The sequence below is a fragment of the Salmo salar genome, chromosome ssa13, assembly GCF_905237065.1.
Source record: "Salmo salar chromosome ssa13, Ssal_v3.1, whole genome shotgun sequence".
NCBI lineage: Eukaryota > Metazoa > Chordata > Actinopteri > Salmoniformes > Salmonidae > Salmo > Salmo salar.
In genome coordinates, this window is record NC_059454.1 from 2,511,446 (window position 1) to 2,535,869 (window position 24,424).

General features: G+C 43.3%; 1 protein-coding gene across 1 annotated transcript in view; it reads left to right on the plus strand.

Moving 5' to 3' along the window:
- The window catches only part of LOC106566326 (ubiquitin-like modifier activating enzyme 1), a 74,799-nt gene that overhangs the window by 16,398 nt on the left and 33,977 nt on the right, over positions 1-24,424 (plus strand). The window contains 5 exon segments of the mRNA XM_045692799.1: positions 17,060-17,176; positions 17,341-17,399; positions 19,014-19,182; positions 19,423-19,557; positions 20,454-20,651. Of these exon segments, the coding sequence (XP_045548755.1) occupies positions 17,060-17,176; positions 17,341-17,399; positions 19,014-19,182; positions 19,423-19,557; positions 20,454-20,651 (678 nt within the window).

Sequence of the window (24,424 nt, forward strand, 5' to 3'; positions counted from 1 at the left end):
TGGGGTGGGCCTTCCTTATAGTATAATACCAGTAGAGATGGGGTGGGCCTTCCTTATAGTATAGTACCAGTAGAGATGGGGTGGGCCTTCCTTATAGTATAATACCAGTAGAGATGGGGTGAGCCTTCCTTATAGTATAATACATAATACCAGTAGAGATGGGGTGGGCCTTCCTTATAGTATAATACCAGTAGAGATGGGGTGGGCCTTCCTTATAGTATAATACCAGTAGAGATGGGGTGAGCCTTCCTTATAGTATAATACATAATACCAGTAGAGATGGGGTGGGCCTTCCTTATAGTATAATACCAGTAGAGATGGGGTGGGCCTTCCTTATAGTATAATACCAGTAGAGATGGGCCTTCCTTATAGTATAATACCAGTAGAGATGGGGTGGGCCTTCCTTATAGTATAATACCAGTAGAGATGGGGTGGGCCTTCCTTATAGTATAATACCAGTAGAGATGGGGTGGGCCTTCCTTATAGTATAATACCAGTAGAGATGGGGTGGGCCTTCCTTATAGTATAATACCAGTAGAGATGGGGTGGGCCTTCCTTATAGTATAATACATAATACCAGTAGAGATGGGGTGGGCCTTCCTTATAGTATAATACCAGTAGAGATGGGGTGGGCCTTCCTTATAGTATAATACATAATACCAGTAGAGATGGGGTGGGCCTTCCTTATAGTATAATACCAGTAGAGATGGGGTGGGCCTTCCTTATAGTATAATACCAGTAGAGATGGGGTGAGCCTTCCTTATAGTATAATACATAATACCAGTAGAGATGGGGTGGGCCTTCCTTATAGTATAATACCAGTAGAGATGGGGTGGGCCTTCCTTATAGTATAATACCAGTAGAGATGGGCCTTCCTTATAGTATAATACCAGTAGAGATGGGGTGGGCCTTCCTTATAGTATAATACCAGTAGAGATGGGGTGAACCTTCCTTATAGTATAATACCAGTAGAGATGGGGTGGGCCTTCCTTATAGTATAATACCAGTAGAGATGGGGTGGGCCTTCCTTATAGTATAGTACCAGTAGAGATGGGGTGGGCCTTCCTTATAGTATAATACCAGTAGAGATGGGGTGGGCCTTCCTTATAGTATAATACCAGTAGAGATGGGGTGAGCCTTCCTTATAGTATAATACCAGTAGAGATGGGGTGAGCCTTCCTTATAGTATAATACCAGTAGAGATGGGGTGAGCCTTCCTTATAGTATAATACCAGTAGAGATGGGGTGGGCCTTCCTTATAGTATAATACCAGTAGAGATGGGCCTTCCTTATAGTATAATACCCGTAGAGATGGGGTGGGCCTTCCTTATAGTATAATACCAGTAGAGATGGGGTGAGCCTTCCTTATAGTATAATACATAATACCAGTAGAGATGGGGTGGGCCTTCCTAATAGTATAATACCAGTAGAGATGGGGTGGGCCTTCCTTATAGTATAATACCAGTAGAGATGGGCCTTCCTTATAGTATAATACCAGTAGAGATGGGGTGGGCCTTCCTTATAGTATAATACCAGTAGAGATGGGGTGAGCCTTCCTTATAGTATAATACATAATACCAGTAGAGATGGGGTGGGCCTTCCTTATAGTATAATACCAGTAGAGATGGGGTGGGCCTTCCTTATAGTATAATACCAGTAGAGATGGGCCTTCCTTATAGTATAATACCAGTAGAGATGGGGTGGGCCTTCCTTATAGTATAATACCAGTAGAGATGGGGTGAACCTTCCTTATAGTATAATACCAGTAGAGATGGGGTGGGCCTTCCTTATAGTATAATACCAGTAGAGATGGGGTGGGCCTTCCTTATAGTATAGTACCAGTAGAGATGGGGTGGGCCTTCCTTATAGTATAATACCAGTAGAGATGGGGTGGGCCTTCCTTATAGTATAATACCAGTAGAGATGGGGTGAGCCTTCCTTATAGTATAATACCAGTAGAGATGGGGTGAGCCTTCCTTATAGTATAATACCAGTAGAGATGGGGTGGGCCTTCCTTATAGTATAATACCAGTAGAGATGGGCCTTCCTTATAGTATAATACCCGTAGAGATGGGGTGGGCCTTCCTTATAGTATAATACCAGTAGAGATGGGGTGAGCCTTCCTTATAGTATAATACATAATACCAGTAGAGATGGGGTGGGCCTTCCTAATAGTATAATACCAGTAGAGATGGGGTGGGCCTTCCTTATAGTATAATACCAGTAGAGATGGGCCTTCCTTATAGTATAATACCAGTAGAGATGGGGTGGGCCTTCCTTATAGTATAATACCAGTAGAGATGGGGTGGGCCTTCCTTATAGTATAATACCAGTAGAGATGGGGTGGGCCTTCCTTATAGTATAATACCAGTAGAGATGGGGTGGGCCTTCCTTATAGTATAGTACCAGTAGAGATGGGGTGGGCCTTCCTTATAGTCTAATACCAGTAGAGATGGGGTGGGCCTTCCTTATAGTATAATACCAGTAGAGATGGGGTGAGCCTTCCTTATAGTATAATACATAATACCAGTAGAGATGGGGTGGGCCTTCCTTATAGTATAATACCAGTAGAGATGGGGTGGGCCTTCCTTATAGTATAATACCAGTAGAGATGGGGTGAGCCTTCCTTATAGTATAATACCAGTAGAGATGGGGTGGGCCTTCCTTATAGTATAATACCAGTAGAGATGGGGTGGGCCTTCCTTATAGTATAATACCAGTAGAGATGGGGTGGGCCTTCCTTATAGTACCAGTAGAGATGGGGTGGGCCTTCCTTATAGTACCAGTAGAGATGGGGTGGGCCTTCCTTATAGTATAATACCAGTAGAGATGGGGTGAGCCTTCTTTATAGTATAATACCAGTAGAGATGGGGTGGGCCTTCCTTATAGTATAATACCAGTAGAGATGGGGTGGGCCTTCCTTATAGTATAATACCAGTAGAGATGGGGTGGGCCTTCCTTATAGTATAATTCCAGTAGAGATGGGGTGGGCCTTCCTTATAGTATAATAATAGTAGCGATTGGGTGGTCCTTCCTTATAGTATAATACATAATTCCAGTAGAGATGGGGTGGGCCTTGCTTAAAGTATAATACATAATACCAGTAGAGATGGGGTGAGCCTTCCTTATAGTATAATACCAGTAGAGATGGGGTGGGCCTTCCTAATAGTATAATACCATTAGAGATGGGGTGGGCCTTGCTTATAGTATAATACATAATACCAGTAGAGATGAGGTGGGCCTTCCTTATAGTATAATACCAGTAGAGATTGGATGAGCCTTCCTTATAGTATAATACCAGTAGAGATGGGGTGGGCCTTCCTTATAGTATAATTCCAGTAGAGATGGGGTGGGCCTTCCTTATAGTATAATACCAGTAGAGATGGGCCTTCCTTATAGTATAATACCAGTAGAGATGGGGTGGGCCTTCCTTATAGTATAATACCAGTAGAGATGGGGTGAGCCTTCCTTATAGTATAATACATAATACCAGTAGAGATGGGGTGGGCCTTCCTTATAGTATAATACCAGTAGAGATGGGGTGGGCCTTCCTTATACTATAATACCAGTAGAGATGGGCCTTCCTTATAGTATAATACCAGTAGAGATGGGGTGAGCCTTCCTTATAGTATAATACATAATACCAGTAGAGATGGGGTGGGCCTTCCTTATAGTATAATACCAGTAGAGATGGGGTGGGCCTTCCTTATAGTATAATACCAGTAGAGATGGGCCTTCCTTATAGTATAATACCAGTAGAGATGGGGTGGGCCTTCCTTATAGTATAATACCAGTAGAGATGGGGTGAGCCTTCCTTATAGTATAATACCAGTAGAGATGGGGTGGGCCTTCCTTATAGTACCAGTAGAGATGGGGTGGGCCTTCCTTATAGTACCAGTAGAGATGGGGTGGGCCTTCCTTATAGTATAATACCAGTAGAGATGGGGTGAGCCTTCTTTATAGTATAATACCAGTAGAGATGGGGTGGGCCTTCCTTATAGTATAATACCAGTAGAGATGGGGTGGGCCTTCCTTATAGTATAATACCAGTAGAGATGGGGTGGGCCTTCCTTATAGTATAATACCAGTAGAGATGGGGTGGGCCTTCCTTATAGTATAATTCCAGTAGAGATGGGGTGGGCCTTCCTTATAGTATAATAATAGTAGCGATTGGGTGGTCCTTCCTTATAGTATAATACATAATTCCAGTAGAGATGGGGTGGGCCTTGCTTAAAGTATAATACATAATACCAGTAGAGATGGGGTGAGCCTTCCTTATAGTATAATACCAGTAGAGATGGGGTGGGCCTTCCTAATAGTATAATACCATTAGAGATGGGGTGGGCCTTGCTTATAGTATAATACATAATACCAGTAGAGATGAGGTGGGCCTTCCTTATAGTATAATACCAGTAGAGATTGGATGAGCCTTCCTTATAGTATAATACCAGTAGAGATGGGGTGGGCCTTCCTTATAGTATAATTCCAGTAGAGATGGGGTGGGCCTTCCTTATAGTATAATACCAGTAGAGATGGGCCTTCCTTATAGTATAATACCAGTAGAGATGGGGTGGGCCTTCCTTATAGTATAATACCAGTAGAGATGGGGTGAGCCTTCCTTATAGTATAATACATAATACCAGTAGAGATGGGGTGGGCCTTCCTTATAGTATAATACCAGTAGAGATGGGGTGGGCCTTCCTTATACTATAATACCAGTAGAGATGGGCCTTCCTTATAGTATAATACCAGTAGAGATGGGGTGAGCCTTCCTTATAGTATAATACATAATACCAGTAGAGATGGGGTGGGCCTTCCTTATAGTATAATACCAGTAGAGATGGGGTGGGCCTTCCTTATAGTATAATACCAGTAGAGATGGGCCTTCCTTATAGTATAATACCAGTAGAGATGGGGTGGGCCTTCCTTATAGTATAATACCAGTAGAGATGGGGTGAGCCTTCCTTATAGTATAATACCAGTAGAGATGGGGTGGGCCTTCCTTATAGTATAATACCAGTAGAGATGGGGTGGGCCTTCCTTATAGTATAGTATCAGTAGAGATGGGGTGGGCCTTCCTTATAGTATAATACCAGTAGAGATGGGGTGGGCCTTCTTTATAGTATAATACCAGTAGAGATGGGGTGGTCCTTCCTTATAGTATAATACCAGTATAGATGGGGTGAGCCTTCCTTATAGTATACTACCAGTAGAGATGGGGTGGGCCTTCCTTATAGTATAATACCAGTAGAGATGGGGTGGGCCTTCCTTATAGTATAATTCCAGTAGAGATGGGGTGAGCCTTCCTTATAGTATAATACCAGTAGAGATGGGGTGGGCCTTCCTAATAGTATAATACCATTAGAGATGGGGTGGGCCTTGTTTATAGTATAATACATAATACCAGTAGAGATGAGGTGGGCCTTCCTTATAGTATAATACCAGTAGAGATTGGATGAGCCTTCCTTATAGTATAATACCAGTAGAGATGGGGTGAGCCTTCCTTATAGTATAATACCAGTAGAGATGGGGTGGGCCTTCCTTATAGTATAATAATAGTAGAGATTGGGTGGTCCTTCCTTATAGTATAATACATAATTCCAGTAGAGATGGGGTGGGCCTTGCTTAAAGTATAATACATAATACCAGTAGAGATGGGGTGGGCCTTCCTTATAGTGTAATACCAGTAGAGATGGGGTGGGCCTTACTTATAGTATAATACATAATACCAGTAGAGATGGGGTGAGCCTTCCTTATAGTATAATACCAGTAGAGATGGGGTGGGCCTTCCTTATAGTATAATACATAATACCAGTAGAGATGGGGTGAGCCTTCCTTATAGTATAATACCAGTAGAGATGGGATGAGCCTTCCTTATAGTATAATACATATTACCAGTAGAGATGGGGTGGGCCTTCCTTATAGTATAATACCAGTAGAAATGGGGTGGGCCTTCCTTATAGTATAATACCAGTAGAGATGGGGTGGGCCTTCCTTATAGTATAATACCAGTAGAGATGGGGTGGGCTTTCCTTATAGTATAATACCAGTATAGATGGGGTGAGCCTTCCTTATAGTATAATACCAGTAGAGATGGGGTGGGCCTTCCTTATAGTATAATTCCAGTAGAGATGGGGTGAGCCTTCCTTATAGTATAATACCAGTAGAGATGGGGTGGGCCTTCCTAATAGTATAATACCATTAGAGATGGGGTGGGCCTTGTTTATAGTATAATACATAATACCAGTAGAGATGAGGTGGGCCTTCCTTATAGTATAATACCAGTAGAGATTGGATGAGCCTTCCTTATAGTATAATACCAGTAGAGATGGGGTGAGCCTTCCTTATAGTATAATACCAGTAGAGATGGGGTGGGCCTTCCTTATAGTATAATAATAGTAGAGATTGGGTGGTCCTTCCTTATAGTATAATACATAATACCAGTAGAGATGGGGTGGGCCTTCCTTATAGTGTAATACCAGTAGAGATGGGGTGGGCCTTACTTATAGTATAATACATAATACCAGTAGAGATGGGGTGAGCCTTCCTTATAGTATAATACCAGTAGAGATGGGGTGGGCCTTCCTTATAGTATAATACATAATACCAGTAGAGATGGGGTGAGCCTTCCTTATAGTATAATACCATTAGAGATGGGATGAGCCTTCCTTATAGTATAATACATATTACCAGTAGAGATGGGGTGGGCCTTCCTTATAGTATAATACCAGTAGAAATGGGGTGGGCCTTCCTTATAGTATAATACCAGTAGAGATGGGGTGGGCCTTCCTTATAGTATAATACCAGTAGAGATGGGGTGGGCCTTCCTTATAGTATAATACCAGTAGAGATGGGGTGGGCCTTCCTTATAGTATAATACCAGTAGAGATGGGATGAGCCTTCCTTATAGTATAATACATATTACCAGTAGAGATGGGGTGGGCCTTCCTTATAGTATAATACCAGTAGAAATGGGGTGGGCCTTCCTTATAGTATAATACCAGTAGAGATGGGGTGGGCCTTCCTTATAGTATAATACCAGTAGAGCTGGGGTGGGCCTTCCTTATAGTATAATACATAATACCAGTAGAGATGGGGTGAGCCTTCCTTATAGTATAATACCAGTAGAGATGGGGTGGGCCTTGCTTATAGTATAATACATAATACCAGTAGTGATGGGGTGGGCCTTCCTTATAGTATAATACCAGTAGAGATGGGGTGAGCCTTCCTTATAGTGTAATACCAGTAGAGATGGGGTGAGCCTTCCTTATAGTCTACTACCAGTAGAGATGGGGTGAGCCTTCCTTATAGTATAATACCAATAGAGATGGGGTGAGCCTTCCTTATAGTATAATACCAGTAGAGATGGGGTGGGCCTTCCTTATAGTATAATACCAGTAGAGATGGGGTGGGCCTTCCTTATAGTATAATACCAGTAGAGATGGGGTGGGCCTTCCTTATAGTATAATACCAGTAGAGATGGGGTGGGCCTTCCTTATAGTATAATACCAGTAGAGATGGGGTGGGCCTTCCTTATAGTATAATACCAGTAGAGATGGGGTGGGCCTTCCTTATCGTATAATACCAGTAGAGATGGGGTGGGCCTTCCTTATAGTGTAATACCAGTATAGATGGGGTGGGCCTTCCTTATAGTATAATACATAATACCAGTAGAGATGGGGTGAGCCTTCCTTATAGTATAATACCAGTAGAGATTGGATGAGCCTTCCTTATAGTCTAATACCAGTAGAGATGGGGTGAGCCTTCCTTATAGTCTACTACCAGTAGAGATGGGGTGAGCCTTCCTTATAGTATAATACCAATAGAGATGGGGTGAGCCTTCCTTATAGTATAATACCAATAGAGATGGGGTGAGCCTTCCTTATAGTATAATACCAGTAGAGATGGGGTGGGCCTTCCTTATAGTATAATACCAGTAGAGATGGGGTGGGCCTTCCTTATAGTATAATACCAGTAGAGATGGGGTGGGCCTTCCTTATAGTATAATACCAGTAGAGATGGGGTGGGCCTTCCGTATAGTATAATACCAGTAGAGATGGGGTGGGCCTTCCTTATCGTATAATACCAGTAGAGATGGGGTGAGCCTTCCTTATAGTATAATACCAGTAGAGATGGGGTGAGCCTTCCTTATAGTATAATACCAGTAGAGATGGGGTGAGCCTTCCTTATAGTATAATACATAATACCAGTAGAGATGGGGTGAGCCTTCCTTATAGTATAATGCATAATACCAGTAGAGATGGGGTGGGCCTTCCTTATAGTATAATACCAGTAGAGATGGGGTGGGCCTTCCTTATAGTATAATACCAGTAGAGATGGGCCTTCCTTATAGTATAATACCAGTAGAGATGGGGTGGGCCTTCCTTATAGTATAATACATAATACCAGTAGAGATGGGGTGAGCCTTCCTTATAGTATAATACCAGTAGAGATGGGGTGGGCCTTCCTTATAGTATAATACCAGTAGAGATGGGGTGGGCCTTCCTTATAGTATAATACCAGTAGAGATGGGGTGGGCCTTCCTTATAGTATAGTACCAGTAGCGATGGGGTGGGCCTTCCTTATAGTATAATACCAGTAGAGATGGGGTGGGCCTTCCTTATAGTATAATACCAGTAGAGATGGGGTGAGCCTTCCTTATAGTATAATACCAGTAGACATGGGGTGGGCCTTCCTTATAGTGTAATACCAGTAGAGATGGGGTGGGCCTTCCTTATAGTATAATACCAGTAGAGATGGGGTGAGCCTTCCTTATAGTATAATACATAATACCAGTAGAGATGGGGTGGGCCTTCCTTATAGTATAATACCAGTAGAGATGGGGTGGGCCTTCTTTATAGTATAATACCAGTAGAGATGGGGTGGGCCTTCCTTATAGTATAATACCAGTAGAGATGGGGTGAGCCTTCCTTATAGTATAATACCAGTAGAGATGGGGTGGGCCTTCCTTATAGTATAATACCAGTAGAGATGGGGTGGGCCTTCTTTATAGTATAATACCAGTAGAGATGGGGTGAGCCTTCCTTATAGTATAATACCAGTAGAGATGGGGTGGGCCTTCCTTATAGTATAATAATAGTAGAGATTGGGTGGTCCTTCCTTATAGTATAATACATAATTCCAGTAGAGATGGGGTGGGCCTTGCTTAAAGTATAATACATAATACCAGTAGAGATGGGGTGGGCCTTCCTTATAGTGTAATACCAGTAGAGATGGGGTGGGCCTTACTTATAGTATAATACATAATACCAGTAGAGATGGGGTGAGCCTTCCTTATAGTATAATACCAGTAGAGATGGGGTGGGCCTTCCTTATAGTATAATACATAATACCAGTAGAGATGGGGTGAGCCTTCCTTATAGTATAATACCAGTAGAGATTGGATGAGCCTTCCTTATAGTCTAATACCAGTAGAGATGGGGTGAGCCTTCCTTATAGTCTACTACCAGTAGAGATGGGGTGAGCCTTCCTTATAGTATAATACCAATAGAGATGGGGTGAGCCTTCCTTATAGTATAATACCAATAGAGATGGGATGAGCCTTCCTTATAGTATAATACATATTACCAGTAGAGATGGGGTGGGCCTTCCTTATAGTATAATACCAGTAGAGATGGGATGAGCCTTCCTTATAGTATAATACATATTACCAGTAGAGATGGGGTGGGCCTTCCTTATAGTATAATACCAGTAGAAATGGGGTGGGCCTTCCTTATAGTATAATACCAGTAGAGATGGGGTGGGCCTTCCTTATAGTATAATACCAGTAGAGATGGGGTGGGCCTTCCTTATAGTATAATACCAGTAGAGATGGGGTGGGCCTTCCTTATAGTATAATACCAGTAGAGATGGGATGAGCCTTCCTTATAGTATAATACATATTACCAGTAGAGATGGGGTGGGCCTTCCTTATAGTATAATACCAGTAGAGATGGGGTGGGCCTTCCTTATAGTATAATACCAGTAGAGATGGGGTGGGCCTTCCTTATAGTATAATACATAATACCAGTAGAGATGGGGTGAGCCTTCCTTATAGTATAATACCAGTAGAGATGGGGTGGGCCTTCCTTATAGTATAATACCATTAGAGATGGGGTGGGCCTTGCTTATAGTATAATACATAATACCAGTAGTGATGGGGTGGGCCTTCCTTATAGTATAATACCAGTAGAGATGGGGTGAGCCTTCCTTATAGTGTAATACCAGTAGAGATGGGGTGAGCCTTCCTTATAGTCTACTACCAGTAGAGATGGGGTGAGCCTTCCTTATAGTATAATACCAATAGAAATGGGGTGAGCCTTCCTTATAGTATAATACCAGTAGAGATGGGGTGGGCCTTCCTTATAGTATAATACCAGTAGAGATGGGGTGGGCCTTCCTTATAGTATAATACCAGTAGAGATGGGGTGGGCCTTCCTTATAGTATAATACCAGTAGAGATGGGGTGGGCCTTCCTTATAGTATAATACCAGTAGAGATGGGGTGGGCCTTCCTTATAGTATAATACCAGTAGAGATGGGGTGGGCCTTCCTTATCGTATAATACCAGTAGAGATGGGGTGAGCCTTCCTTATAGTGTAATACCAGTATAGATGGGGTGGGCCTTCCTTATAGTATAATACATAATACCAGTAGAGATGGGGTGAGCCTTCCTTATAGTATAATACCAGTAGAGATTGGATGAGCCTTCCTTATAGTCTAATACCAGTAGAGATGGGGTGAGCCTTCCTTATAGTCTACTACCAGTAGAGATGGGGTGAGCCTTCCTTATAGTATAATACCAATAGAGATGGGGTGAGCCTTCCTTATAGTCTACTACCAGTAGAGATGGGGTGAGCCTTCCTTATAGTATAATACCAATAGAGATGGGGTGAGCCTTCCTTATAGTATAATACCAGTAGAGATGGGGTGAGCCTTCCTTATAGTATAATACATAATACCAGTAGAGATGGGGTGAGCCTTCCTTATAGTATAATACCAGTAGAGATGTGGTGGGCCTTCCTTATAGTATAATACCAGTAGAGATGGGGTGGGCCTTCCTTATAGTATAATACCAGTAGAGATGGGGTGGGCCTTCCTTATAGTATAATACCAATAGAGATGGGGTGAGCCTTCCTTATAGTATAATACCAGTAGAGATGGGGTGGGCCTTCCTTATAGTATAATACCACTAGAGATGGGGTGAGCCTTCCTTATAGTATAATACCAGTAGAGATGGGGTGAGCCTTCCTTATAGTATAATACATAATACCAGTAGAGATGGGGTGAGCCTTCCTTATAGTATAATACCAGTAGAGATGGGGTGAGCCTTCCTTATAGTATAATACATAATACCAGTAGAGATGGGGTGAGCCTTCCTTATAGTATAATACCAGTAGAGATGTGGTGGGCCTTCCTTATAGTATAATACCAGTAGAGATGGGGTGGGCCTTCCTTATAGTATAATACCAGTAGAGATGGGGTGAGCCTTCCTTATAGTATAATACATAATACCAGTAGAGATGGGGTGAGCCTTCCTTATAGTATAATACCAGTAGAGATGTGGTGGGCCTTCCTTATAGTATAATACCAGTAGAGATGGGGTGGGCCTTCCTTATAGTATAATACCAGTAGAGATGGGGTGGGCCTTCCTTATAGTATAATACCAATAGAGATGGGGTGAGCCTTCCTTATAGTATAATACCAGTAGAGATGGGGTGGGCCTTCCTTATAGTATAATACCAGTAGAGATGGGGTGAGCCTTCCTTATAGTATAATACCAGTAGAGATGGGGTGAGCCTTCCTTATAGTATAATACATAATACCAGTAGAGATGGGGTGAGCCTTCCTTATAGTATAATACCAGTAGAGATGGGGTGAGCCTTCCTTATAGTATAATACATAATACCAGTAGAGATGGGGTGAGCCTTCCTTATAGTATAATACCAGTAGAGATGTGGTGGGCCTTCCTTATAGTATAATACCAGTAGAGATGGGGTGGGCCTTCCTTATAGTATAATACCAGTAGAGATGGGGTGGGCCTTCCTTATAGTATAATACCAGTAGAGATGGGGTGGGCCTTCCTTATAGTATAATACCAGTAGAGATGGGGTAGGCCTTCCTTATTATATAATACCAGTAGAGATGGGGTGGGCCTTCCTTATTGTATAATACCAGTAGAGATGGGGTGGGCCTTCCTTATAGTATAATACCAGTAGAGATGGGGTGGGCCTTCCTTATAGTATAATACCAGTAGAGATGGGGTGGGCCTTCCTTATAGTATAATACCAGTAGAGATGGGGTGAGCCTTCCTTATAGTATAATACCAGTAGAGATGGGGTGAGCCTTCCTTATAGTATAATACATAATACCAGTAGCGATGGGGTGATCCTTCCTTATAGTATAATACATAATACCAGTAGAGATGGGGTGGGCCTTCCTTATAGTATAATACCAGTAGAGATGGGGTGGGCCTTCCTTATAGTATAATACCAGTAGAGATGGGGTGGGCCTTCCTTATAGTATAATACATAATACCAGTAGAGATGGGGTGGGCCTTCCTTATAGTATAATACCAGTAGAGATGGGGTGGGCCTTCCTTATTGTATAATACCAGTAGAGATGGGGTGGGCCTTCCTTATAGTATAATACCAGTAGAGATGGGGTGGGCCTTCCTTATAGTATACTACCAGTAGAGATGGGGTAGGCCTTCCTTATTATATAATACCAGTAGAGATGGGGTGGGCCTTCCTTATTGTATAATACCAGTAGAGATGGGGTGGGCCTTCCTTATAGTATAATACCAGTAGAGATGGGGTGGGCCTTCCTTATAGTATAATACCAGTAGAGATGGGGTGGGCCTTGCTTATAGTATAATACCAGTAGAGATGGGGTGGGCCTTCCTTATAGTATAATACCAGTAGAGATGGGTGGGCCTTCCTTATAGTATAATACCAGTAGAGATGGGGTGGGCCTTCCTTATAGTATAATACCAGTAGAGATGGGGTGAGCCTTCCTTATAGTATAATACCAGTAGAGATGGGGTGAGCCTTCCTTATAGTATAATACATAATACCAGTAGCGATGGGGTGATCCTTCCTTATAGTATAATACATAATACCAGTAGAGATGGGGTGGGCCTTCCTTATAGTATAATACCAGTAGAGATGGGGTGGGCCTTCCTTATAGTATAATACCAGTAGAGATGGGGTGGGCCTTCCTTATAGTATAATACATAATACCAGTAGAGATGGGGTGGGCCTTCCTTATAGTATAATACCAGTAGAGATGGGGTGGGCCTTCCTTATAGTATAATACCAGTAGAGATGGGGTGAGCCTTCCTTATAGTATAATACCAGTAGAGATGGGGTGAGCCTTCCTTATAGTATAATACATAATACCAGTAGCGATGGGGTGATCCTTCCTTATAGTATAATACATAATACCAGTAGAGATGGGGTGGGCCTTCCTTATAGTATAATACCAGTAGAGATGGGGTGGGCCTTCCTTATAGTATAATACCAGTAGAAATGGGGTGAGCCTTCCTTATAGTATAATACCAGTAGAGATGGGGTGGGCCTTCCTTATAGTGTAATACCAGTAGAGATGGGGTGGGCCTTCCTTATAGTGTAATACCAGTAGAGATGGGGTGGGCCTTATAGTATAATACCAGTAGAGATTGGGTGGGTCTTCCTTATAGTATAATACCAGTAGAGATGGGGTGGGCCTTCCTTATACTCTAATACCAGTAGAGATGGGGTGAGCCTTCCTTATAGTATAATACCAGTAGAGATGGGGTGAGCCTTCCTTATAGTCTACTACCAGTAGAGATGGGGTGAGCCTTCCTTATAGTATAATACCAATAGATATGGGGTGAGCCTTCCTTATAGTATAATACCAATAGATATGGGGTGAGCCTTCCTTATAGTATAATACCAGTAGAGATGGGGTGGGCCTTCCTTATAGTATAATACCAGTAGAGATGGGGTGGGTCCTTCCTTATAGTATAATACCAGTAGAGATGGGGTGGGCCTTCCTTATAGTATAATACGTAATACCAGTAGAGATGGGGTGGGCCTTCCTTATAGTATAATACATAATACCAGTAGAGATGGGGTGAGCCTTCCTTATAGTATAATACCAGTAGAGATGGGGTGGGCCTTACTTATAGTATAATACGTAATACCAGTAGAGATGGGGTGGGCCTTCCTTATAGTATAATACCAGTAGAGATGGGGTGGGCCTTCCTTATAGTATAATACATAATAGCAGTAGAGATGGGGTGGGCCTTCCTTATAGTATAATACATAATACCAGTAGAGATGGGGTGAGCCTTCCTTATAGTATAATACCAGTAGAGATGGGGTGGGCCTTACTTATAGTATAATACGTAATACCAGTAGAGATGGGGTGGGCCTTCCTTATAGTATAATACCAGTAGAGATGGGGTGGGCCTTCCTCATAGTATAATACGTAATACCAGTAGAGATGGGGTGGGCCTTCCTTATAGTATAATACCAGTAGAGATGGGGTGGGCCTTCCTTATAGTATAATACATAATACCAGTAGAGATGGGGTGAGCCTTCCTTATAGTATAATACCAGTAGAGATGGGGTGGGCCTTCCTTATAGTATAATACCATTAGAGATGGGGTGGGCCTTGCTTATAGTATAATACATAATACCAGTAGAGATGGGGTGGGCCTTCCTTATAGTATAATACATAATACCAGTAGAGATGGGGTGAGCCTTCCTTATAGTATAATACCAGTAGAGATGGGGTGGGCCTTCCTTATAGTATAATACCATTAGAGATGGGGTGGGCCTTGTTTATAGTATAATACATATTACCAGTAGAGATGGGGTGGGCCTTCCTTATAGTATAATACCAGTAGAGATGGGGTGGGCCTTCCTTATAGTATAATACCAGTAGAGATGGGGTGGGCCTTCCTTATAGTATAATACCAGTAGAGATGGGGTGGGCCTTCCTTATAGTATAATACCAGTAGAGACGGGGTGGGCCTTCCTTATAGTATAATACCAATTAGAGATGGGGTGGGCCTTCCTTATAGTATAATACCAGTAGAGATTTGCAGGGCTCGGGCGGGGCTCGGCCGGGCGGGGCTCGGCCTGGTGCGGGCGGGGCTTGGCCGGGTGCTGGCGGGGCTTTTCTGTCACTAAATTGATCACTAACGTTTAATCTGAGCCATTATCTCGTGCTCTGCTGCACAGTCCAGTCATATCTGATGAGGATCATAACATGGTGGCAGAAGGGCTATAACCTCGTCAAATATTAAGATGAGAGATTATTTCACAGAATTTTCCTGGAGTTTTGTCTTGTGTTTAGAGTGATGAAAAGTAGTTAACAGCTAAACTGATCTCATGTCTCTTCGTTGTGGAGCCGTTGCTATGGTTACTCAGACTCCACACCGCCAAAAGCAGAATCCATGCAGAGCGATCTGCCTGCGCAGAGATCAAGTGACAGAGAGGAGAAACTAATGGATTTACTAACGGTGCCTTAAATTTGACATATAGCAAATTGGGGTAGAGCCTGAACATCGCATGCATGAGAAGTAGGGGCTTCAAATGAATGGCCCCGTGCAGGGCTCTAGTTCCCAGGGACCGCTCTGGTCCTTGTTTTACCATATTTGATAATACCTCTTCATATCTGTTCTCAGGCCTTGTCCGTGTTCTACCAGATGTTTGTCTAGTGGCCAGTGCAGCTGCTCGTTAATTTATACAAATATTTGTCTATTTTCTCTTGGGGTGAGTAGAATTGAATGATGGGTAGTGGAAGGAGGGATTGGATGAAGGCTTGTTGTTCTGTCTTTCCTAACTGTCGATGTGATAAGAGTCCCTCTATATATGCTGCATACATACCATCAGTCCTTGTTCTGTAAGTCATGACTGTCTTGTCAATACTTACAACTGTTACATCAGCTGTTTTGAAGGACAATAACTTTTCCCCCCTGCAGTCTTCATTTAATCCTATTGGCTGGTCAGACAGCAAGGATTTAGTCAGTTGTTGGCCAGGCAGTCTCAATGCACTGAGATGACTTACCAGCTAAATCATGACTTGCCAGCTGAATCATGACTTGCCAGCCGAATCATGACTTGCCAGCCGAATCATGACTTGCCAGCCGAATCATGACTTGCCAGCCGAATCATGACTTGCCAGCCGAATCATGACTTGCCAGCCGAATCATGACTTGCCAGCCGAATCATGACTTGCCAGCCGAATCATGACTTGCCAGCCGAATCATGACTTGCCAGCCGAATCATGGTCATCAAATTTCATGTTTTGATTTTAAAGTCTTCAGTAGGTTGTCAGGGCTGTCCAGTACTGCAGTTTGTTAGTATACAGACACTCCTGTTAGGACTACTGTCAGCTGTTTAACCTGTGTGTGTGTGTCTGTGTGTGTGTCTGTGTGTGTGTGTGTTGTCAGACAGAAAGGAGAGCCTCACTCTCTAGGAGCTCAGATGTAATAATTGAATAACCAACATTTCAACAGCCTTCCTCAGGGTATAATGACAACCACTGTTGGTCACTAGTTTATGGAGTGTTAAAGGACACACACAGGTGTCTGTAATCATGGCCGGCTGTGGCTTGATATCATTGGTTGATTTACTCGTATATAAAAAAACATGAATGAATAGCATACGGTCATAGATACCATGTGGCTAATGGATAGCGTACGGTCATAGTTACCATGTGGCTAATGGATAGCGTATGGTCATAGATACAATGTGGCTACATAAGCCTACAAACATTTACAACAGCAAAATCCACAATAATCACAAGAATGGCTTCAGATCAAAGTTTACGTTGAGACTGAAGGGAGAAAGGGTCTTTAAATTAAAGATCCAGGCAGCTTCTCGTTTTAACAATAAATTGTCGAGGTCACCCCGTCTCCTAGGGAGGGCGACGTGTTCGATGCTGATATAACGTAGAGACGAAACAGTGTGGTTTGTCTTCCAGACAGGGGGCCAGTACGTCGTCTAAGTGTGTCTATGTCGCTGTGTTAGGTTGTCAAACTAATAATTGCGTGTGTGTGTGTTCAGATGTCCAGCTCGCCGCTGTCCAAGAAGCGTCGCGTGTCAGACTCCGAGACGAAGACGGGATCCCACTGCTCCTCCTCTAACTCTGTCAGAACTGAACTGTCTCACACACCCACCAACGTACGTACACACACACACCCACCCACCAACGTACACACACACACCCACCCACCAACGTACGTACACACACACACACTGTTTGTCTTCTATGTCTGTCACAACTGAACTGTCTCTCACATTGCTGGGTTAGTTTGACTGGTTTTCACTCCTGTTGTTTTCTCCAGGGCATGGCTAAGAATGGCAATGATGCAGAGATCGATGAAGGTCTGTACTCCAGACAGCTGTAAGTACCCCATCTATAACCCTTATAAATTACCCAGAGCGTTGGTGACAAACTGCTGCCGGGCAACAATTTAATTACGCATTTTTTTGCCGATGTTTACTGACACTGGCCATATTCAACGGGTTTTGAGCGTTCGTAAATTCATCAGTTATTCTGCGCTCTGGGACACTCAGACGAGAGTGCTCTGAAATCGGAGTAGATAGACAGAGTAGCCAACTAACGTTACATAGCTAGCTAACATACCGGTCCATACTGCTGTAATGATATGCTATGTGGTTCATAAGGACAGCGTAGCTAGCTAACATACCGGTCCATACCGCTGTAATGATATGCTGTGTGGTTAGTAAGGACAGCGTAGCTAGCTAACATACCGGTCCATACTGCTGTAATGATATGCTGTGTGGTTCATAAGGACAGCGTAGCTAACATACCGGTCCATACTGCTGTAATGATATGCTGTGTGGTTCATAAGGACAGCGTAGCTAACATACCGGTCCGTACTGCTGTAATGATATGCTGTGTGGTTCATAAGGACAGCGTAGCTAGCTAACATACTGGTCCATACTGCTGTAATGATATGCTATGTGGTTCGTAAGGACAGCGTAGCTAACAAATTATCAGCCAATATAACGTGTAAAGTAACTTATTTGAAAAGTAATTTCTTGATTACATTGTTCAACATTTGTCAACATTTGTCATAAGTTAAAGCAATGAATTTGTATCGGCTCTCGTTGGACTTCGGCTGCGTATTTTCCGCAATTTTCTTCAAATCTGAAAACGATGTGAAGCCACACCCATTTTCTTAAGAATTGCATTATGGGCCCAAAAAGCACGGAAATAGTGTCCTCTGCCTGTATACTTCGTATTTTGGCGAATTTAGTACAACATCCGGGAACTTTTGGCATACTAACTATATCCATACTATGACCAATAGCATACTGTATACTCAGTTTACTTTACAAATAGTATGAGTATTTGAACACAGCTCTGGTCTCTCTCCATAGAGCTCTAGTGTCCTGGTCTCAGGCCTGAGGGGGCTGACGTAGTGTTATAAAGGTGTTATGTAGTCTTATAAAGCCTGTATTCTCTCCTCCGTAGCTACGTGTTGGGCTATGAAACGCATGCAGAGCTCCAACATCCTGGTCTCAGGGCTGAGAGGGCTGACGTCGTTTTATAAAGGTGTTATGTAGTCTTATAGAGCCTGTATTCTCTCCTCCGTAGCTACGTGTTGGGCCATGATGCTATGAAACGCATGCAGAGCTCCAACGTCCTGGTCTCAGGGCTGAGAGGGCTGACGTAATGTTATAAAGGTGTTATGTAGTCTTATAAAGCCTGTATTCTCTCCTCCGTAGCTACGTGTTGGCCCATGATGCTATGAAACGCATGCAGAGCTCCAACGTCCTGGTCTCAGGGCTGAGAGGGCTGACGTAGTGTTATAAAGGTGTTATGTAGTCTTATAAAGCCTGTATTCTCTCCTCCGTAGCTACGTGTTGGGCCATGATGCTATGAAACGCATGCAGAGCTCCAACGTCCTGGTCTCAGGGCTGAGAGGGCTGACGTAGTGTTATAAAGGTGTTATGTAGTCTTATAAAGCATGTATTCTCTCCTCCGTAGCTACGTGTTGGGCCATGATGCTATGAAACGCATGCAGAGCTCCAACGTCCTGGTCTCAGGGCTGAGAGGGCTGGGCGTGGAGATCGCTAAGAATGTCATCCTGGGAGGAGTGAAGAGTGTTACCCTGCATGACCAGGGACAGGCCGAGTGGAGAGACCTCTCCTCACAGGTACGTGTGTGTGTGTGTGGAGCTTCTCTTTGGGCATGCTCGAGTCAAGATGATATTGATTGTAACGTGTTTTTAGTTCCTGTTAGTTCTACCTGAGAGAAGAGGTCCTGTCTGTAATAACCCTGACTCTGTAATAGCCCTGTCTCTGTAATAGCCCTGTCTCTGTAATAGCCCTGTCTGTGTAATAACCCTGTCTGTGTAATAACCTTGTCTGGGTAATAACCCTGTCTCTGTCTCCAGTTCTACCTGAGAGAAGAGGACCTAGGGAAGAACAGGGCGGAGGTGTCTCAGACTCGCCTGGCTGAACTCAACAGCTACGTACCAGTAGTGGCCTACACTGAAGCCCTCACCGACGATTACCTGACTCAGTTCCAGGTAAAACTACATTACCCATCAACCCCCTTACCTGGTTAAACTACATTACACTGAAGCCCTCACCGACGATTACCTGACTCAGTTCCAGGTAAAACTACATTACCCATCAACCCCCGTACCTAGTGAAACTACATTACACTGGAGCCCTTACTGATGACTAGCGTTGCACGGTATACTGACTGTGGTACTTTTTGCATACTGAAACTTAAACAGGAGATAGACTAGTGTCCTGTCCAGTGGGTGTCCTGTACATCAAGCTGTCTCACTACAGAAACAGGAAGTAGACCAGTGTCCTGTCCAGGGGGTGTCCTGGTACATCAAGCTGTCTCACTACAGAAACAGGAAGTAGACAAGTGTCCTGTCCAGGGGGTGTCCTGTACATCAAGCTGCCTCACTGCAGAAACAGGATATAGACTAGTGTCCTGTCCAGGGGGTGTCCTGTACATCAAGCTGTCTCACTACAGGAAGTAGACCAGTGTCCTGTCCAGGGTGTGTCCTGGTACATCAAGCTGTCTCACTACAGAAACAGGAAGTAGACCAGTGTCCTGTCCAGGGGGTGTCCTGGTACATCAAGCTGTCTCACTACAGAAACAGGAGAGATCACACAGGAAGCTGCAGCCTACTAGCTTGTCAGGTAGCGTTTGAAGTAACGCAGTGAGAGTTTAATTGAGCAGCGACCACTTTTTGACCACGGCCATAATGACATTCTGTTCACTTTGATCATGCTAAATTCTCCCACCTAATTTGTCTAACTTGTGAACCATATATATGGTAGAGACGGGGTTTGGACTTGATTTTGTTCTTAATGCAATTCTCTTCTGAATTACTTTTTTAGTTTGTTTTCTAAACATTGAATGTAATAATGTTATATGTGTGATAATGTGTCTCTGTTGTAGGTTGTAGTCCTGACCAACTCCCCTCTAGAGGAGCAGCAGCGCGTTGGAGACTTCTGTCACAGTAACGGCATCAAGCTGGTGGTCGCTGACACACGGGGACTCTTCGGACAGCTCTTCTGTGACTTCGGAGAGGAGATGCTGGTCATCGATACCAACGGAGAGCAGCCTCTCTCTGCCATGATCTCTATGATCACTAAGGTTAGTACCCTACTAAAATCCAGGCTGTAACAACAAAATGTGGGTATTTTTAAATCTAAATAAGCTTTGTTGTACAATTTTAAAAAGTCAAATGCGCTGCATTTCAGTCATGAATTCAGGCCTTGTGAAATTATACTTAGGATAAATATAAGCCTTCCACAACCTTGAGACCTACTAATAATTGTATAATTTTATCAAAATACAGAGATGCAAACTAGTCACCTTTTCGGTGAAATTCGCCGTTTTTGAATCCAAAATAGGTGACCTACGTGATTCGTGTAGATCTGATGAGTAAAGTTTGGGAGGGAGGGAGAGGCTTGGATCACTACTGGCTGTAAGGGAACGAGTGATCCGTGTTTAGAGCGGTACTGGCTGTAAGGGAACGAGTGATCCGCGTTTGGAGCGGTACTGGCTGTAAGGGAACGAGTGATCCGCGTTTGGAGCGGTACTGGCTGTAAGGGAACGAGTGATCCGCGTTTTGGAGCGGTACTGGCTGTAAGGGAACGAGTGATCCGCGTTTGGAGCGGTACTGGCTGTAAGGGAACGAGTGATCAGCGTTTGGAGCGATACTGGCTGTAAGGGAACGAGTGATCGGCGTTTGGAGCTGTACTGGCTGTAAGAGAACGAGTGATCCGCGTTTGGAGCGGTACTGGCTGCTGTATCCAAGGCTCAGCCAGTCATTCACATAACAACAGAATGCAGCACCCGACTGAAGAGAGAAGAGAACCAATTTGCTAGTTACAGAATCGGGGGCGCTCTGGAAAGGCAGAGCAGCGCGTCCCCTGAACGATAACGCAGAGGTAACGTTAGGTGAGAAGCCTGACCACGGAGACGGTGGTGAGAAGGTGATGAAGCGGACTTCATGAACTGTAACTGGAAAAACAACTGACATTTGGAAAGTTTGAGGTGGTGGAACAAGTATTTTTAAGTATCTTGTCAGCTGGATCGAATTCTCCGCTAGCTAGCCAGAGAAATGTTGAGCAACATTAGCCAACTTCAAATGATCAAATAATGGAGTTTATGGTGTGAAAATTAGCTTGCTAATAAAGTCAGACAGCTAACGTTACATCAGATGAGCTAACATTAGTAACCAAATTCGCTATGTTTTTAACTGGTATATGACTCCTTGCCGTTCTTCAAGTTATAACGCTGCTAGCTGCTTACTGAACCCTGGCAATCTGTGTGAAATGTTAACTAGCTAACGAACTAGCGTTTTCCCTCTACAGTATGTGGTTAATTTTCTGAATGAGAGAGTTGGGTGAGAATGAGGTGTTGCTTGTTAAACAGGTGTAGCTGGAGTTGGGCCTGGTTTAAGATGGACGCCACTATAGAGGTGAAAGGAACACCACACACTTTCCCTCTCTCTCACTTTCTGCCAGCACATTGTAGAACAAATGTCCCACAGGCAGAAAGTGTACAATGTAATACAGTGTTTTTGTTGTGTTGAACTTCACAGTAACACGTGTGTGAGTGAGAGGGGGATTACATAATTTTATTTATTTACTCAGTGAATGTTATTTTTGCACACATGTAGCCTTGTGCACTTGATCGACGTCTACTATAGTGGCCACTATAATGGAGAGGAAATAGAAGCTCTGTTTCAGGACAGGACTGTTCATACAGTGGGATAGGGACTTTTTTCTTGTTGTTTTGGCTCTGAACTCCAGCGCTTTGGATTTGAAACGATACTGTGACTAAAATTTGAGGGTATTTCTTCCATATCGGGTGAACCTTTTTTAGTAAATCCAGCCCTTTGTGTACATAGTCCCCTTTTTTTTTAGTTAAACAAAAGTATTGGAAAGTTAGACGCACAAATATCATACCCCCAAGACATGCTAACCTCTCACCATTACAATAACAGGGGAGGTTAGCATTTTATATCATACCCCCAAGACATGCTAACCTCTCACCATTACAATAACAGGGGAGGTTAGCATTTTATATCATACCCCCAAGACATGCTAACCTCTCACCATTACAATAACAGGGGAGGTTAGCATTTTATATCATACCCCCAAGACATGCTAACCTCTCACCATTACAATAACAGGGGAGGTTAGCATTTTATATCATACCCCCAAGACATGCTAACCTCTCACCATTACAATAACATGGGAGGTTAGCATTTTATATCATACCCCCAAGACATGCTAACCTCTCACCATTACAATAACAGGGGAGGTTAGCATTTTATATCATACCCCAAAGACATGCTAACCTCTCACCATTACAATAACAGGGGAGGTTAGCATTTTATATCATACCCCCAAGACATGCTAACCTCTCACCATTACAATAACAGGAGGGTAGCACTTTGGGGAAGGGGTATAAATATTTGTGCGTCTAGCTGAATCTATTTGCTAGCTAACGAAGTAGAACAGATGAATTGTTACGAACACACTTCTTCTGTCTGTCTGTTTCCAACTGTTTGAAAAGCATGCTAGCCTGTCCACTGTGTTCAGATGTTGAAATCAAGTGGCCTACCTTTGTTTCTCAGAATGAGAAGGAGTAGCCAATTGTTTATATATTTTTGTTTTATGTTTAATACACATTATTATGCTTATTGTACAAAAGTCTGTGGTTAAAATGCTGTTAGCAGTAGGTGGTTGTCGCTGTGCGACACACACTGAGCGTTACATTTCCAGAATCAATGTTCATTTTTAGTTGTCTGTTCTGTGCAATTTGAGGAGTCGCGACTTAAAAAGGGTATCGCTAAAGAAGTTAGCTTCTCTATTACAGTAAAATGTCTCAATGTGTGTTGGTTTCCATATGACCCATTCTGTTGGACCAAACTTCAAATAGCGAGTTGAAACCACTTGTCAGAGAGGAAGATGTGGGGGGGAGGGTAAATTGGAAGGTGCAAAGGAGACGAGACCAAAAAGACAACATGAGAACAAGCGGAAATAAACGCTCATAAAAACTATAGACGTTTGAAGTATCGAGCAAAAACATATTACAAATTAATCAAATTGGATATATCGCCTAAACTCTAGACATTAGGTTAGTCCACTACTAGAGCTGTAGGTGCTAAATCAAATCAAATCAAATGTATTTATATAGCCCTTCGTACATCAGCTGATATCTCATAGTGCTGTACAGAAACCCAGCCTAAAACCCCAAACAGCAAGCAATGCATGTGAAAGAAGCACGGTGGCTAGGAAAAACTCCCTAGAAAGGCCAAAAACCTAGGAAGAAACCTAGAGAGGAACCAGGCTATGAGGGGTGGCCAGTCCTCTTCTGGCTGTGCAGGGTGGATATTATAACAGAACATGGTCAAGATGTTAAAATGTTCATAAATGACCAGCATGGTCAAATAATAATAATCATAGTAGTTGTCGAGGGTGCAACAAGCACGTCCGGTGAACAGGTCAGGGTTCCATAGCCGCAGGCAGAACAGTTGAAACTGGAGCAGCAGCACGGCCAGGTGGACTGGGGACAGCAAGGAGTCATCGTACCAGGTAGTCCTGGGGCATGGTCCTAGGGCTCAGGTCCTCCGAGAGAAAGACAGAAAGAGAGAATTAGAGAGAGCATATTTAAATTCACACAGTCCACTACTAGAGCTGTAGGTGCTGCTGTTTGGTTATTCCACTACTAGAGCTGTAGGTGCTGCTGTTTGGTTAGTCCACTACTAGAGCTGTAGGTGCTGCTGTTTGGTTAGTCCACTACTAGAGCTGTAGGTGCTGCTGTTTGGTTAGTCCACTACTAGAGCTGTAGGTGCTGCTGTTTGATTAGCAACGAAGGACCACTCATCAATATGTGTGATACATTCCCCC